Source organism: Aythya fuligula, chromosome 2 (genome assembly GCF_009819795.1).
Source record: "Aythya fuligula isolate bAytFul2 chromosome 2, bAytFul2.pri, whole genome shotgun sequence".
NCBI lineage: Eukaryota > Metazoa > Chordata > Aves > Anseriformes > Anatidae > Aythya > Aythya fuligula.
The window spans coordinates 137,550,594-137,569,305 of record NC_045560.1 but is presented as its reverse complement, the minus strand read 5'-3'; the positions used below and the strand labels follow the sequence as shown (position 1 = coordinate 137,569,305).

At 36.2% G+C, this 18,712-nt stretch overlaps 1 protein-coding gene across 1 annotated transcript in view; it reads right to left on the bottom strand.

Annotated features, from left to right (window-relative positions):
• Window positions 1-18,712, bottom strand: part of VPS13B (vacuolar protein sorting 13 homolog B) — a 459,490-nt gene that overhangs the window by 88,982 nt on the left and 351,796 nt on the right. Inside the window, 1 exon segment of the mRNA XM_032182423.1 lies at window positions 9,568-9,975. Within this exon segment, the coding sequence (XP_032038314.1) occupies window positions 9,568-9,975 (408 nt within the window).

Here is an 18,712-nt window from a genome sequence, read left to right as displayed (position 1 = left end):
AAATCCTAAGGGAAGGGAGTGAAGAAATATCAGTTTGTGTTAGAAAGGAACTTATTTTAGCATTGCCAAATGCCATACTAAAATTCAAAGTATAGGCTCAGGTAGTGAAGTTGCTTTCCTAAGAATGAAGCAATCATCTCTGAAAGGTAAAGATGCAAAATATTTCTCCTCTGTTTTTTTCCTCCCACACACAGTTTTCTGACAGTCCTTTCATGCATCTCTCACAAACTTCTGTTGTAGAATTCTAACTTCAGTTTAAACAGATTAAATCAAAGTCTCCATTTGAAGTGAACTTGAGATGGCACCACACAGAAGCAATATATCTTCATAAACGATTGTTGTGATATGTAGAAGTTAACTTGTTCTGTTTGGATTATTGCTCGTGAACACCAACACACTTTTCAGTACGTGCAATAATTTACTTCTAGAAACAAATAGTTTCATGACTTCTAAAATACTCCTCCAAGAAACTAATAAATATGAAGCACTTGCTTTAGACAGTGTTTAAAAAATGCTGCCAACCCTCCATTGTCAGACCCCACCCCGACCCACAATAGCACCTCAAGATGCTGCCAGGCTAAGTGAGCAGAATACAACTTAAATCAGGCTTCTCTATGTCACTGCAAGGATTACCTTATGATGACATATAGTCAAAAGGAATATCTAGATATATTTATACAGTTGGAAATAATGTAGGAGGCTTTGAGAAACAGCTAGCTGTAACTTGGTAGTATCTAGCAATTAACTTGCACAGAAATTAAAGATGGAGATCATTACAAGAGAATAATGAATAAAATTTACTAAAAGACAACATTTGCTTTGATTTGTAACATCCCCTTTCTTTTTTCCCAGTCAGTAAAGACTTGATTTATACTAATATAAACATTACAAAGACGTTTCATAGAATGTGAGTACCCCAATATAACTATCTTGGGGCTTACCAATAATAGAAGGCTCCACATTAATTAAACTGCCCTGCATGCATGAATCTCTGTGTATGCATGCATAGAGAAACAGAGCTGGCCCATTTAAATAGCTGCAGCAAATACACTGAAATAATCCTTGTCTTACAGTAACAATCACGTAGTGTTTAGGCAAAACAGGTGTTAAGAAACAGTTCTGTTATTCTTCCTGGTTCACAGACAAAGGGAGAGACAATGTTTTGACATCAGCTATGGACATCTTGTTTTCAAAAACATTTTAAAATACTTATTCTTGAATTTGCTCCAAATGAAACAAGTAGAAATGCAGCAGGAGTTTTTTTTTCCTTCTATAATGCACTGTACTGCTCTTCCTTAGGTAGCTGCAAATCCTGTTTGGTTCAGGGCACCGTCACCTAATACAACAAAAAGCACTATTTTCGTTGGTAAATTTCTTTAGGAAACACTTGAGGAAAGTGTTTTAAGAAAATGGAAGCGTACATAACAAATACAACAAATCGCACCAGACTACGCACAAGCTGTATTTTCAAAAGCCTGTTGGAAGCGAGTCATGGTTTTACTATAAATCTTATCTCTAGGAAGAAAATTGCTTTTCCGAGTTTGGGGCAGCTCAGGAACAAAACCAGGCCCCAGAGCCAGAGCCTGTTCTCCAATTCAGACTGGGCGAGAGGCATGTGAGGGATGGGGCCTGCGCACCACAGCAGGCCGCGCTCCCACCCTAAGTGTCCCCCACTGCTGGTCAGCAGAGACAGAACCTCTTATTAGCAATAAGAAGTTAATTAGCAAGTAGTTTTCCTTATCACCTTCTACTTTATGTCATACATTACACCGGTGATAAACTGTGATACTTGCTTCTGAGCATTCGTTCCTCGTATTTGCACTTTTAGCAACTATTTTATAGCTGCCAAAGACAGGACAGCAATGAATATGTAAATACATTATAATTACCTACATAAACTATTTTCCTCAAAAACTCGAAGATACATCACCTAATGAGTACTATAAAACTATACTATGGTATAGTTTTTCCAGAAAACTTGAGATACTAATGAGTACTTATACTATGGCTACACTGCTTTGCTGATAGGTATCCTCTAAGAAATAGCTTCTGACAAAAAAAAAGGTAACAAAGCTATGAAAATAACTTGGGGGAATACTGCAGTTAATTTAATAGGCAGCCAATTTATCCAAGTCTGGAAACAGCAGTAGCAAACAAACGGTGAGACACGTAGTAAAAGACAATTTTCCAGGAGAGATTTAGTTAACAATCCACTGACTGCACTGGATTTCTCATTAGTCTCGAGCTGAATCTTATGATAGATCATTCTCCCCATGAGAACAATATTTACACATTACCAATTAACTATTCTTCAGTAAAAGAGCATTTTTCAGCGTTACATATGGACACATGTGGGCTCTGTAAAAACATGAGATGTGTAACACACGGTAAACAGAAAGTAATGATCTTAAACAGGCCAAACCCTTGAATTCGTCACTAATAAATGTCCCCATGCATTCAGCAGTCCTGGCTGCTGGGAGCCTGTTTTCTTCAAATACTTCAAACACTAAAATCCAGGAACATTTATTATTTTAATCCATTACAGGCAGTGCTTGATTTAACTTTATTGGTTGTGGTGGTGGTGGTGGTTATAGTGGGGGTAAAGCTATGTTCTTTTACACATCATTTCAAAAGGGCTTAATTATATTTTATAGCTCAGGCCAGGAATCCTGCTTGTTTTGTGTCTAACAAGGTTCAAATGGAGTTCAGGTCAGTGATGAATCAGAAGAGAAGTCAAAGATGGTTATCTATTTGAAATGAGCTCATCTCCCTTAAAGAATAACTGGGCAGGTACATCATGTTCATTACACTACTGAATACTAAAGAGCTGAAAAATTTCAATTCACTTGTTGATTTGGTATTTTTGGATTCTGCCTAATCAGAGAGGGCGTATTAAAATTTAGATCTAAAGGGACTTTCAGTTTTGTTCAAGACTGTCTTTTGTATACAATAATTCTTAAGGTATTCGTAAATTACTATACTGACCTGTCTTATTCTAATTAAATGGAGAAAAATGTATAATGGAAAACAATGAAAATACTGCCTATTTCACATTTGTGAGGCCAGCTTTCAGAACTGACTGAGAGCTATACTGACATGAGTAATGCTTAACTCTTTTATCATAAATATTTGATCTTTAGTAATAAGTAGCTCTCGGAGAAGTGCCTAAATTTTCTTACTCCTGCTTTACAGATGGGCATGAAGAGGTTCTTCAATTAAAAAATTGCATCTGCACATTTTTGCATCTTAATTTTAGGCATTTGGTTGCAAACATTGATTTAGTTTCCAGGCATACCTGGTACCTGTGACTCTCACTGATTTATATACTTGTATTTAGTGCCTGTTAAAAAAAACAAACAGATGTTGAATGGTTGTACAGTAAACAAAGCATCACAAACGTGGAAGCTGCTCAAAATGTAGCCCTACATAATTGCCACGTGAACTAGAATTACAGCGTTGGTGTCTTCTCTTTTGCTCTATGCTTGATTCATCAGATTTCAACTGCTTTAATAAATGAAACAGTCTGTGAACTGGATGGTAACCTCTTGTAGGTAAACCATCCCGCAAATAGTGCCTGGCAGCACCTTAATTGCTTGAGCCTCTGAAACCCAGTGAATGAACCATGCTTGTTCAAGTCCAAGGCTCTACAGATACACCCAGGCTATACAAGCTGACTGCAGAGGTTGAGACAGAAAATACATCTCCCTGCACTCCTGATTCTCCAGCATAAAACCAATCCAGGTCCAGGCTCCTGTATTAAAAGTTTCTCCTCCCTTTGACCCTTCCTCCCTCTGCCCTCCTTTATACACTTTTCTGAATTCTTTTTGTGCCAGCATGGCCATTAAAGTGTCCCTATCCAGTGAGCCAGATGAAGGAGATGATCTTGCTGGAAACTCTTCTTTCCTGTTGGATTAGTTTTCAGACAGCTCAGTGCCCTGACTCAACTCACGGAACAGCTGCATAAGTAACAGAGCTAGTACAAGGTAAAGTGTGGAAACGCACTAAACCTGAAGTTCCTATGGAAATGCACCCCTTCTCTGGGTAGGAAGCTGGTGAAGTCATCCCATTAAAAATACGCCTGTCATAGAAAAAGCAGAAATGTGTCTCCAGCATGTCAGCAATTTGAACCTAGGGAACTGGCCCTTAAGATGGAACAATAATAACTGATCACTGCGTTCTGTACCTCATGCTATGAAATGTAGATTGAACTGGAAGAATTGCACAGAAAGCATCAAATGTAAAAACCAAAGAACTCAGCTTTCACTATTATCTCTATTTCTCTGTGAATTTAAACATTCTGTAGAATTGACTACTGTGAAAATGCTGTACCTGCTATGTATATAGCACTGGGACCCACGTAACAAAAGAAATTCCAGTCTCAAAAAATATGCAAACACTGTCACAATAAAAGCAGACGAGATTACAGAAACAACTGTATTTGTTCTGAATTGAATTTCATTTGAAGTCTACTGTTTGAAGTTATTTCAACAGTAAATGCAATTCCACAACAGTGGTGCGCACCGTCTTGAATCAACAACCTACAACTGATTTTCTTCCTTTTTTTTTTTTCTTTTTCTTCCAAGTTAACATGCTAGCTCCTCAGTAGCAATTCTGAACCCTGTTACAAAGTACCAGTAGGGAATCTGACCAGGATTAATAATGGTACTCAGTCCTGGGATTAGGTGGTGTCTTGTTTCATGGATTTTGGGCCATCTGTTCTTCCCTCCTACATTATACTCCTGCAGAACTATAAACGCACCTCCACCTCGGGGACTATAGAAAGGAATTAGAATTCTTCTGCTTTTCATTATCACAAGATTCAGTAACTCATTTCATTGTCAAGATAATCCCCTTTTACTCTTTCTTTTGCGCTTGCAGGGTATGCCAAAATGACAAATAAAATCCCAGATGTTAGAGACCTGATGAGGTCTCCACCTTTTCTTGAGTGTTGGGTTTAAGCTACTTGGGACATGGTGTCAAATCTGACAGGACCCTGATGCCCACACCCAATATTCATTAAGGTTTGTTAGTGATTTGTATAGCTGTCTACAAGCTGCACTTCCACCTCAATCCTCGGTGGCCATTTAAATATTTAGTTTGTCCTCTGGCTTTTACTGACAAAGAATTAATTTCCTATTGTTCAAGTGTTGGAAAGAGTTTATATTTCGTTCTAAAAGTAACAAAGGTCTTCTGGGTGTTGTAAATGGCTTGTTACTGCTGCATATTATTTTAGGTAGTCATATCTAATTTAATGTTTTATTTCCCCGTGGGCTAACTTGCATATCTGCAGCATCAAAAGGCTATGACAACGCCTTAGCAGAGCATTCTCAAGAGAGCTGGTTAACTCCAAAATGAAGTTTGGTCTTTGCTCTACACCAATTAATAGCAGCATTTAATTTTTAATATTTCAGTAAAATATCTTGAGTATGCAAATTCTCTCAGGTTTAGTAAAACTACTTGCGATTATCATAGACTCAACTAGTGTTTACTTTTTTTTCCCCCTTCTTTATACGCTAAAGTAATTATATCTGCATTCAGGACAAAGGGCTGGGAACTCAGTCTGTGATCTTTGTAATATTTTATGTCCTTAACTCCCTAACTTCAGACACTGCACAGCAAGACTTCCCTCCCGTGTCCAGCCAGAGCAAAAAAAGGCTCCACTGAGAGGCTACGAGCTTCTTGCTGTCTTGCACTCTGGGGAGAGTACAGTCCTCCACTTCTCTCATTTATCTGCTGTTTTGGCAGGTAGGTAGTGCTAATTTCAGCACCAAACCTAAATTAACTGGAAGTCGTATGCTGAGAATTGCATTTTGTTTCCTACTACTAAAAACGATTTGAACTTGAATGGCATGTGACTGTTCCAGGGTGAGCTACACAGCTCAAGTGTGATACCAAGCAGTCGCAGGCTGAGACACTTGAGAGGTCTTTCTAGAAGATGCCACATACCTCAGAGGACAAAAAACACTGAACCAGGTCTAATGATAATTCTTGAACTCAGGGTTTTTGTCAACAGTACAAAAAAGCTGACAAAAATGAGCTAAATGTTGCTTGCTTGCTAGTATGAAACTGGTACAATTTTTAACTTGTAACTCTAAGCCACAAAGCCTAAAACAACTACAATTAATTATCTTATTTAACAATGATGTGACTTAAGTTCTTGCCCTTTAAGAGTACCAAAAAAGCATCTACCTTTAGGCTTTTCTAAAGTAAAATTAATAACAGTTTTGGAGGAATATTTTTTTTTCTTTCTTTTTTTTTTTTTTTTTTTTTTTTCCCCCAATACACTGCATCATATTCTACAACAGTATTACTTTACTAAAACCAAAATACTCAGGATTTTACCGTAAGTACAGAGGAGAACATAAGTATTCTAGCAGAAATACTAACCACATTGTTATAAGTAACTGCTGTATTAAAACATGAAAAATGTCCAAAAAATGAAGTCCCTTGAAACACTAAAGATTTGGGGTTGTATAACAGTGCAGCAGAATATGTAGAAATGAATGTGTTTTAATTTGATCCAACTGAAATGTGAACATTCAATACTTTTAATTAATTTTGGTAAAGTAAAACAAATAATTCAACTAATTAGCCATTCATTTTTTCAGAAGCTACAACTTTCTTACTTTCATAGAAAAGATTAAAAAGAAAAAATAAAACAGAAGGCCTTTATCTTCTATCATTAAGCCACGAAAGTCTAGAGGGAAAACTGATAATTAAGAAAAAACTATATGGCAAGCTTTTTTCTTAATTTCAACTAAAAAAATCAAAGCATTACACAAGGTCACGCACTTTTGTTTTCCCCCTATAAGGGAGTAAAAATGCCGACAATACATTCTTATGAGTTTTTTTCTAAATAATTCCTAGCAAATAGGATTCCTTACAAACCAACTTCATCTCCTGCATTAAAACTCATCTGGAAAAGGGGTCGTTTACACTGTTTATAAAACACTGCCACATAAAATGTGTAAAAAAACATATTTCACTAAAAATAGCTTGCGTAAGTAAGGGATTAGAGTAGTTTCTACTGCTGTAATTGTTCCTTTGTAGTTTTTTCCATGATGTTTTTGAACAGTGTTTTTAACTATGTTTATTAAATTCAGCACATCAAAAAGGATCAAAGAGAAAGCTAGTGAGAACCAAAGAAACCCCAAGCGTATTGTGTTGTCTCACTGGGGAGTTATGCAGATTCAAGTAAACAAGTGCAAATTGTTGAGGTTTTAATGAAAATTTTCTACAATTATTGTATCTGAAGTCATTCTATATAATAACATCTGTACAGCAGATGGCCATACTGTACAAAAGGCAAGCAATGCTCCTTTTTCTTTCTCTGTTTTAACAGTACATCTGAGATGACTACTTTTGTCATTGTGCTTAGTTTGGTTCAGCAAATAATTCGTAAAATGCAGCTGCTGCAGATGGTCACAATAGTTACTTGACTGTAAAATCAAAGACAGGGTGAAGTATTTGTGTATTAGTTTCATCCTGTAAAAAAAAAATCTGACATTAACCCTGTTCAGCTCAAAAGGTGTATCTATAAAATGTTCTGTAAAAGGAAAAGTAGTGAAGAATTGATGTATTTAAATGCTCCTTGCTCCCAAGACACAGCTACTACACTTTTTTGTTGTTGTTTAAATTGAGTTAACTTGCATAATTTCTTTGCAATAATAAAACAAATCTAGTTAGTAACTTTGGTATTCTTTTAACTAATTCAACACAAGGCTATAATAGCATTTTCTCCACACAGAGTAATTTGTTTCTTGAATTTATATTTTTCATTTTGGTTTCTTTTCCTTTTTTTTTTACTTTTCATTAATTTCAAATTGATAACTTTAAATGAAAACAAACAATTTATTAAACAAATATTTTTTTATAGTTTCAGTCAGCTTTGTGGAAGTGTGCCTTTTGTACTTCTTGAAACAGGAAAATGTCTTGTACAGTCACACTTGCATGCAAAATGTCACACATGTATTTATCTTTTTATAAAGCAAAGATAGAGCAACTTTAACTGCAGAAAATGTGAAAAGAGTCTGTTGATATCTATTTATTGTCTTGTTATGGCTGTTCTTCATATAGAAGAACTAACTTCTGTTTTCACTAGATTCAGCATCACTATTGCTTTATTTAACGCTGCTTGCCAGACTACAAACATGCTGAAGATTCACGCATGGTTTGTGACACGAGAAAATAAAGATCCTTTTCCTCGGACTGCCAGAAGAATTAAGAATTAGAGCTTCGTAACAGAGCGTTTCTGAGGCTTTAATGCACACGGCAAGGTAAGTCCTCCTTCTGGGAGGATGAAAAATTCCAGGGTAAGTGATACACTCTGCTGAGTTTGCCAAATTGCTTTATAGTGCAGTGACGGAACAGGCTCGGCTTTGATATATTGAAGCTTGCTGTGGACACCATAATGTACCATGGGACGGATAATGTATAAATGATAGAGGGGAAGTGATGGAAGGAAAGAGGATTATAACACACAAAGAAGTCTAGAACTATTTAAAGGACATTAAAAGACCCCTTACTCCGTTGCAGTGCTTTCTATGCCAGGATTGCGATATGATTGGAAAAGCGTGGGAATGCAGTCACTGTTCCTGCCTGCACTGCTGTTTATTTATGGATAAATCAGGAGTTTTAGGCTCCAGCACTTTCGCAGGCTTTCATGTCCTACGAACCTTAAATTTTTCATTTTTAACTTTTAAAACAATAAAGAAGTACTGCAACTTGCTGGCCCGAGGAGAAATACTTCTGATGAAAAAGAAATAAATCACCACCTAGCTTGGCCTGGGACTCGCTCCTCTCGGCTACAGACCATTTTATCTCTCAAGTGACTCTGCCAAATACCTACATCTGGCTCAACTCCAGATCATGCAAATGTACCATCTTATTAATTATATCAAAAGACTAATAAAGCCATTTATGAAGATATTCAAAATGTCTTGATTTTAAACGAGTCTCTGGCATTCTGTTAATTCCACCCAAGGTGTAAAATTTCCTCACATTTTTGCAGCAATGAAACCAATTTTTGGGACAGGCACCCTCATTTTCTTTGCGAGACTCTCAGCTGGAAGCATGTTACAATTTAAAACTTCAGAAGCCTGGAGCAGAATAATGGTAGAATCCAATATTTACATAGCAACATATGTCAGGACTCTGAATGCTTTTTTCTTCCTTTTTTTTTTTTTTTTTTTTTTTAAAGACATAAATATAGGGTCCTAGCAAGAAAATGTAGTTACTGAGTGAAAACTGTCAAAATGTTGTCCTTTGAATTATGAGCTGCATAGCCAGAATCCCAGAATCACGTTTTTTGTAACCATTATTCCATCCAGAATTCTGTCAATAAATTAGTAATCACAGTCCAGTGGATATTAACTACAAAATTTTGCACTCTTGGGTGCTACTGAAAGGAAAAGTCAGGTAATGGAGTCAATTGTGGTTTTGCTATTTTCTGCCGTGGTTTTACTATGTCAGCTGCAGGAGTTCCCCTTGATGTCCCATGCTTTAAAATGGTTACTGGACCACCGCTTGAACAAATCAGCAGCAATTCTAATTTTCAGAAACTCTTACCTGTAGTTTTATGGCCACTTCTAACATTCAGGCTTCCACTGAGGTTTGATAAAGAGGCTAGCAAACACGGTTTACTTGGATGTGGGATGGTTTCCATAGAAACAACCATTTGGACAGTGTGAATGGAAATTTTCTGGAAGCAGGACAGAGCTTGCCACAAGTTTTCTTGTACCAAAACCTTCTGTGCAGCATTGGTGTGTGCTGCAGGTAGCAAGTCCTTTGTACTGGAGTGTTTGGTTACTGATGTGCCGGCCCCATCTGGATGAATGCCAGCTGATGGAGCAGCCTCCTTCCTGGGCTCATTATCATTCATGGTCATGATTTTTGTCAAAAACTGGTTTATTTGATCAAGTCTGACAAAACTCAGATTTGCTTTCAAAGGTTTTGATATATCCACATTGATGTCAGCTGTAGGAGAGAAGTGGAGAAAGAAGTATTAGAAGTTATAGTGCAATTATTCAAGAAATGGAAAAATGATAGGCTTTTAGTGAAGAAAACATTATTTCTACTATGTTTCATTAAAGGGACTGAATCAATGATAAATATAACAAAGCAATATTTTTATGAATAAATCTGAATTAATGCACCATGAAATGTACTATAAGCAATTATTTAGAATTCTGAAGGAATAAAAGTGTCTCAACCTAAATCTTTTTTTCTTATTTCTTGCCAGGGACCACCATGGCTATCTGAAAGGTATACACTTCATTTGAGTGTGTAGGAGGGTAAATACATAGCCCTTTTGTGTCAAAATGAAAATATACTTCACATTCTCTTCAGTTTTCCATACAGTAGAACTATTTGACTTAACTCCAAAGCCAACAGTGAACATTTTCAACACATTTAAATGAGTGAATAACATGTATATTCTTTTGCTTCTTACACAACTTATAAGTAGTATTTTTCAATGTATTACCATGTTGGAGTATAAAATAAAATAAAAAATAAATTCTGAGGTATGTTTAGTGTTTTTTTTTTTTTTTCCCAGGGAGATATATCTAATATGCAATATATTAGAAATAATCTAATATTAAATAAAAAATTAGAAATAATCTAATATATATATATAAATCATAGAATCACGCATTCTTTGTCCCCTTAGAAAAGGATTTTGGTACTTCTGAGACTGCTAAAAACCTCAGAGAAATTTTAGAAGTATTATGAACAACATTGGTAACAGTGGTATTTCTTGTAGCTCAGATGTTGCAATTCCCAAGATTATTTTGCAGATGGGAAGCAGGATTTTATGAAGCTGAAACTTACTTCTGTGCTACCTGCCTCTTTATCAGTAAATTACATTTCATTACAGGAATCCAGCTTTTCTTAGCTAAAATTTTTCGTTTCAAATTAAACTTTCACCTAGTAATGAGATAGAAGGGGGAAAAGCTCTACGCTCTTTCATTCTTGCCTCCCTCCCCTCCAGGAACAAAACAGGATGAAAATTGTGCACATATAACTAAACTATATTAAAGTGTTCAGAGAAAACATTGCTACTTAGTTCCAAGTTACACTAGAAATATAAAATGGAAACACTGTTTGTTGAAGGTTTCACACGGATTAAGGGATATTTCACCAAAATTAGGACCTAGTTTCAAGTTGTCCAGGATCACATTCTACACAGATGCAAACTGAGAAACTTGATTCTCCCATCTTTTGGTAAATCAGAAACTTTTACCACAATACAGGAGCAGAGATTTGGATCTGTTCTTAAACACAACCTCATAGTGACATCCTAGAGTGCCAGGCACATGGCGAAGCTCTCCTCTGACTCCCCAAAATATCTGGAGGGTGGGATATGTGTATATGTGTGAAAATTGCAGTTAGATACTTTGGTATCTGAACAGATAAGTGCAAATTTTAAACTAGCCCTTTTTCTACAAAGAAGAGAGGAATTTGCCCTGCAAGATTTGCTACACCTGAATAGAAACACAAAAATAATGTTCTCAGAAATGCCTCAGTAGTACTCCACAAGGCAACGATAACTGAGATTTAAGACTGAAATCTAGTTTAATTGTAACTTTCAATTTTAACTATTAGGTTTCTGGAAATACTTTCTCTAATGTTAAAGACTTTCATGATGGACTAGAAACTGTGTTAAACACTACCAAACACATGGGCCTAATAGAAAGGCAAATATCAAAGCCAAACATCAGAAAAGGGCAAGATTTTTAAGCACCCAAAGCCATACATGACAGACTTGAAGATTTTTTCAAAACATGTATGTACCACTTTTATAAATAAAGGAAGGGAAGAAGTATGTTATAACACTTTTTAAAATATCCCTACCCTTCTTGGCACTAAAAAATACCCCAAGGCATGCCTGCCTTTGCACATAATCATTGGTCCTCTCTTCCCTTTGAATGGAGGAAAGGAAAGCTATTAAAGAAGTATAGATAGACCCATGGGACGTTACAATATTCACTTATACCCAGATGGAGAGTTATTCTAATGAATTGTTAAAATAAAAAATAAAAAAAAAGGAAAAAAAAAGCAGCGGTTTTAAAAATGACCCAAGTTTGAAATCCAAGTCACACACAGTAGGATTTGGGTCCCCGAAGCACTAAGGCACTTTCAAAAAATGTCCCTCATCAACTTAATTGTCTTTTTTAGTTAAGCAGTAATAAAGGATTAAAATAGAATTATTATTTTTTTGGCTTTGCTACATAATTAAGTAATGAATATAAGGAAAGGACCCTTCTTGCTTGGTGTGACAGCTTTCACATCTACCTTCTTAGTCCGTTTTATCGCTATGCTTTCCAGCCCAGAAAAGAAAAAAAAAAAAACAACACCCCAAAACCCCCTTAAAACCTGAAAACCACTTTGACGTAAGTTTGTTAGGACAGGTGTAAAGCTAAAGCCAGAGAATAAAGTGATTGAGCAAAACCTGAAAAGGAGCTGAATATGAGAGCTTTAGCTCTCTCTGAGGTTTTGTCAGGCCAGGGCAGAGAAGAAACGGGGTGCTGGTGATGCTCTGTGCTGGATTGCGCATGGCACTGGCGGTGCTGGGCTGTGTAATCAGTGCTGTTAATAAATGTTTTCATAAATGCAGAACCCCTCCAAGAGGGCAGTAAAAAAAGAAAAAGATACTAGAACACCAGAGAAATGCACATGGCTTCCCTGTTTTGTGCTTGGAAACCGCACGTCACACAGCAAAAATGCTGTCATGACTGATATCTTGACAAAGGTTTGCATTAAGTTATTATTATCCAGTGAATCAGCCCCGACAGAAAGTGGTGGCAGCCAGAAGCATAATTGCAGAAAATGTAACTTTGGAACCTTCGCTGCAAATATTTTAACTATCTCATAATGACATAGGTTATTTTTACAACTGGGGAAAGATTATGTAAGGAGATTCTTTGGCATTTTAAGTAAAACGTTAGAAAAATAAAAATCCAATTGAGCAATCAACATGTTTTTAGTCTTTGTCCTGTTTTACACTTTATACTTAGCCCTGTAAAAGAAACTTTAACATTCCCTCTAAGAAAAACACATTTAAGTGATGGACAGCAACAGTGAAAACTGATGAAATATGAAGAGCTATTTATAGCAGTTGATGAAGATGGATGTTCAGCAGCTTCTCCAGCTATTCAAAATGGGCTAAAAAGAGATGTTACAATGTAAAGGGTCACCTAGATGCAGCTGGAAAAAAAATTCCCAAGGTGCAAACTCCAACAATAACAGTATTTTTAGATGATGTTAAACACCTTGGGAAGCATGCCACACAAGGCTGCACATTCCTTACTAGTAGGAAAGCGCAGGTTCCCACAATTCAAGCAACTCTTTCAATTGTCCAAAATTGCATCAGAATCCAGACAGGGCAAAAAGTAGCTCAAAGTCTCCTTTAACTCCTCAATTACATTGCAACAATTCTCTCCTTTGCCTACCAGTGAATGGCTACCACAATTATGCTCCGACATTTAAGATTTAAGGCAAAATAGCAATACTTGATTTTGCCAGGTGTTACTTATTTACAGCAAATAAATAATAGTTTAATTACTGTGATTGTAAATACACTATGTTCAAGTGACTTACTTATGTTTAAATCAAGCTGAACTAGATGATATCAAAACAATGTATTTTTTAATTACAGATTACCATTTGAGTGTAGAATTTGTATTTTTCTTTCTCGCTCTCAATTTCTTCACTACACCTCTTTAGATTACCAAGTAAATCCATGCCTGTCAATTATTAGTTTCTAATTACCCTTCACAACTTTCTGAACAGCTACTAGGAAACAGAATGATGAAATAACTATTGAGTTAAAAGGAGATTAGATAAATATAAATAAATTACACTTATTATATGCTCCCACCACACCAGGAGATGACTTAACAGCGAAAGGAAAAGAATCACATTGCAATAATGAAATCAGAGAGGGAATTCAGGTCCCAGAGGCGATTCTACGGAGTTTATGTTAATGTACACCTTGTGGGGGACCAAAAATCAACTGGAATAGTTTCCTGAAAACTGTTTCCAGCTATTTTCTCATTTAAAAAGTTCCAACTTCACTTGACCCATTAGTCATCATATTACTTACATTTATTATGTATTTTGAAATCTATTACAAAAAACCCAATGGATTCAATATGGCCTGTTTGAACAAAATCATAACATCTATAAAAGAAAACCTATAAGCAGCACTCTGAAATTTCTGTCTGAAACAATTTCTTTCTTTGTCATTTTATTACTTATAGCTTCAGATAAAAAAAAAAATAAATCAGGGTTATGAGTATTTTATCCTTGTTCTCTGTAACATTCAGATTTGTACCGTGAAGATAAAATTTTATTCTGTGAACTTGGGATAATGATATTACTCCAAAGGACTTTTTATTTGGTGAACTAAGGATGAATAAGCAACACAAAAATAACAGAGCTCCCAGCAAGTTGCTTTAGGTCAGTAACAGCTCTTATTGAAGTCAGTGGGCTTATTCTAATATATGCCATAACCTAATGTGCACCAGGTTACTATTTCTATGACTAATAAACTACCATAGGATACTCGTAATCTGAAAAATCAGAAAGTAAACTTCATGAAAATTATTTATAGGTTCTATTTATAAGACTGGGGTCTTTTCACAGACTTTGAGAAATTTTGAACTATGAGAGAGTAAAATAAGGCATTTTCCAAGAATTTGTTAACTTCTCATACACCTCATTCTGTAACGGATCTTTCATTTCTCATGGCCAATATGGAAAAGGCCAGATCTTTCTCTCTTTGGCTGGACACAAGTCTCTCTCTCCTTTACCCCAAGAAGGCTATAAAATACAGGACATAAAAAAAAATAGAAGAAAATACTATTTGCTGTAATCTCAGGACGACTGAATTTCCTAGTTCTAAACAGGAGAGGAGACAACAGGCATGAAACATTTTACCACCAGTAATATCCTTTCTCTGGAAGCCACCCATTCTGATGTAAGAAGTCAAAGGAACAGAGGAAATCTGAGGAAGGTAAAGGTAGTATTGAGCCCTGATTCTGATTTGGAGTCAGGGTGGCCCTTCAGTAACAGGGAAATGGCTGAATTGCAAGAATTAAGTTTATAAAAATACGGAAAGAGAGAGACATGTAAGAAAAAGACTAGATGTACTGTTCTCAATTGTCCCTGGTTAGGCATCAAAAGAGAAACAAATTAAAAGAAATTGAAAAGCAAGAAGAATCCAAAAGAATTGTTTTTATCTTCTAATTCATCATTCCCAATTTGGATCAAGGAAAAAGAAAGAAGAAACTTGAGACAAGGCTTCAGAGGCCATCTGCAGTCCATCTTGTATTCTGCTTCTGTGAGACAGATGCCAGTTAGTCTGGAAGAAACTGGTAGTCACTGCTCAGTATTTCTACCTACTGTAATTTTTATGCTGCAGCCCTTCAGAAGAAGCTCTCTAAGGCCAATATGGCAAACAGAAACCTTCAGGGAGCTTAATAAACTTGAGCCATCTGGGGTGCTCGCCTGTGGTAACAACTCCTACTACCACAACCTAGTATATCACTGATATTATGCGAAGGTGACGTTACCAGCTCTAACCATTGCCTGGGTTTGAGGTCTTAGACAAGGCTCAGAGTGATATATATATATATATTTATTTATTTATTATTATTATTTTTAATTGTCACAACTGAACCGAAATAAATTGTTTTCAGACTAGAAGACCAAAGTTACCAGCGATAAAGGATGGAGGATTACTGCTATTTATAGGTTGCTGACTGAAATGAAGCAACTGTGCAACTACCAAATAGATTACAGACATGTGTCAAGGGTTGTGTGGTGAGGCCAAAAGTTATACTATGGGCATTTGGAGGCACTACCATGATAAGAAAACCCTAAGAGAAACATTAACTCTCTCAGATGACAGTCAGTCAAGTTGAAGCACAGTGAGAAGAAATAAATTGTTCCAGATGACTGAGCATGTTTGAGGAAAAAAAAAACAACAACACCTAAATGCTCATTATTATCTGCTTTAGCTGCCGAATAATACTGTTAGAGTAAGACATACACGAAGAAAAAACTAAAGGGAGTCTAGAAATTTGAGCAAAGTTTGAAATAAGTTTTAAAGAAATGCCAATACACTGTAAAAGTTACCAAGAATATATTTTCAAACTTATCCACATGCCTAAATGTCCAGTTTTCATTTCAATATTTGCGAACTTAAGAAACTAAATTTCATTTAAAATAAATATTGCAAACACTGCTGTTAGGAAGGTGCTTTGCTAATTTTACACATTATTACGCTGATATTACAGAGTATAGACTTGTTAAAAACAAAGCAGTACCTACAGGCTGGTACACCTGTTTGGAATATTTCTGCTTGCCCTCTTAATCAAATAAATATCATTTCATGGCTATAGTGTCAGTGCTTTAAAAACTTGTTTGTAAAAGAGTAAAGGGGAAAAAAAAACCTACTAGAAAGCTCAAAAGTTTTGCAAATGACCCAGAGTTAATTAGAAAAGTCTGCACCCTGGCTAGTTCCCCTTCTCACGTGTCAGCTCTCATTAAATCAAAAAATTCTCATTTCAAAGTTAACAAACACCATGGTTAACAAAACTGTTAAACTGGGATCAAGTGGGCACATTCCTAGGTTTATATATGATGTCATGCTAAGCAGCCCACAGCTGAACTTGCAAGTAGTATGAATGATTTTTCAATATATTAAGTATCTGATCTAATGCTAATTTTCTCTCTATAGGCTAACTGTGCTGGGAACAGGTGGCCCTGCTTTCAATTACGGAGGGCTAACATGCCAGTGTGAGGCCTGGATTAGTTCACCTTCTCACAGGGAATTTGCCTCGGTTGGGAATGGATTTATTATGGCTTCACACATGGAACGGGGCTCATGTCAGCTGAGGGCAGTGATACATCATATGATTCAAATTAACCTGCTGTGGACTGCTCCGCAGGGCTGATATTGTGTATTAAAATGACGACATTTTTAAAACAGCTTGAAAGAAACCAGGATTGCTGAAGTGCAATGGTTCCAATTTGTTCCAACTAATCTATCACCTGCTGGAGATATTATTCTAGTGGGTTTCTGGTAGCTGCTATTTTCCAGGTTTCTCCAAACCACTGACCTTGCTAATGGAGACAATTGTTGCCTTTGGAAACAGGGAAAAAAGCCAGGGAGAGCGTGAGGTGCAGCTTTGTTTGGTGCTCTCCCTGCCTATGGCGAGGCCTAGTGCCGTGCTCCTCCTCACAGCATCCCAGCAGTGCCAGGGGTGTCTGGAGGAGCAGCTCCCAACCCCACCTTTTCTTGTTTTTTCTTATTTTATCATTCAGTGGGAAATGTCTTCATTTGCCCACATAGTCTGCTCTGTACAAATTATTTCCAAAGGCAAACATCAAGGATCTTAGTTATTTCACATCGAGCCTAACTTCTTCCCAAGAAAACGCTTGGGGAAGAGATCTTTGGGATGAACGTTTATATTTTTAACGTTTTATTATTATATGTATTTTGTATGAAGTTGTACTTCACAAACTGATTAAATATTTTACATCATTTACATGCAAAAAGAATACATCAAAAAGACAGCCTTTGCAGTTAAGAAAGCATAGTTCGATAAATTTAAAAAAGACTATTAAAACAAGATGGTCATAATTTTTCCCCGCCTAACGAATAATACCTGATGCTGAAGCAATAAATAGTTCACTTACGTGTATTAGACAAGAATTAAATGTACGAGCTGAATATAAAAGAGAGAAGGTCATGTAAACTGATGTAAATGGCATTTAAAAAATTCTAAATAATTAGTTACTGTAGAAAGAGAAAGAATAGTCCTTTAATACATTGTGGGGTTAGGGTTGAGGTCTGTTCCCACAGGCCTGATGATGAATGCTTATTTCTCCTAGGATCCTATTACCTTAAATCTGGAAGAAATATCATTTTTCTTTAGTTGCCAAAAATGTACAAAATAATCAACTCATGTGGCAAGAAGCGCATTAATGTATCCTGTTATTCTCATTTAATTAGTGGTTTCCAAGTTTAGCTACTTGCTGTAGTTTTTTGATCTCCAAGTTAATACAGACTGACAACCTGGTTTCCTGTGTGGTGAAAGTATACAATTTTTCTGTGGAACACTATCTACTTATCTACTTCAGCTGACAAACTATTTACAAGGAGTACAGTTTTCACCTAAGACAGCAAACACTGGGAACCATTTGCAGATTTTTCTTTTTAACTGCTTGTATAGTATAGTAGTTTGCATCATAAACCACAGCCATGTTTGATTGCTCTATCTGAAACTTAACTTCAGCACGCCAACAAAATTCTTCTTAAGAATTATGGCATTGCAATTGAACAGCTGAACTCTGAACACTTAAAATCTATAGAGAAAACTGCATTTATCGCAACTGCTACATCCAGATTTTTGTCTGTATATGCACAGCTTGTAGGAGTCTTCTGAAAAGCAGATCACCTGTGCCCAAACAACAAGCATCTACTAGCACACATTGCCTTCAGTACATTAAAAAATTAACTTATTGGATTTATGAAATGCACATATATAAATCAACATGAAAATATACAATATGTCCTTAGAAAATACTCATTAGTGGCACCGCTATTTGCCAAATGTTCACTAAAAAATCCCTAGGCCTTTGAGGCATGAAGCATATTTCATCTGTGTATTTATTTAATCAATTTAGGTATTTGTGATGGGAG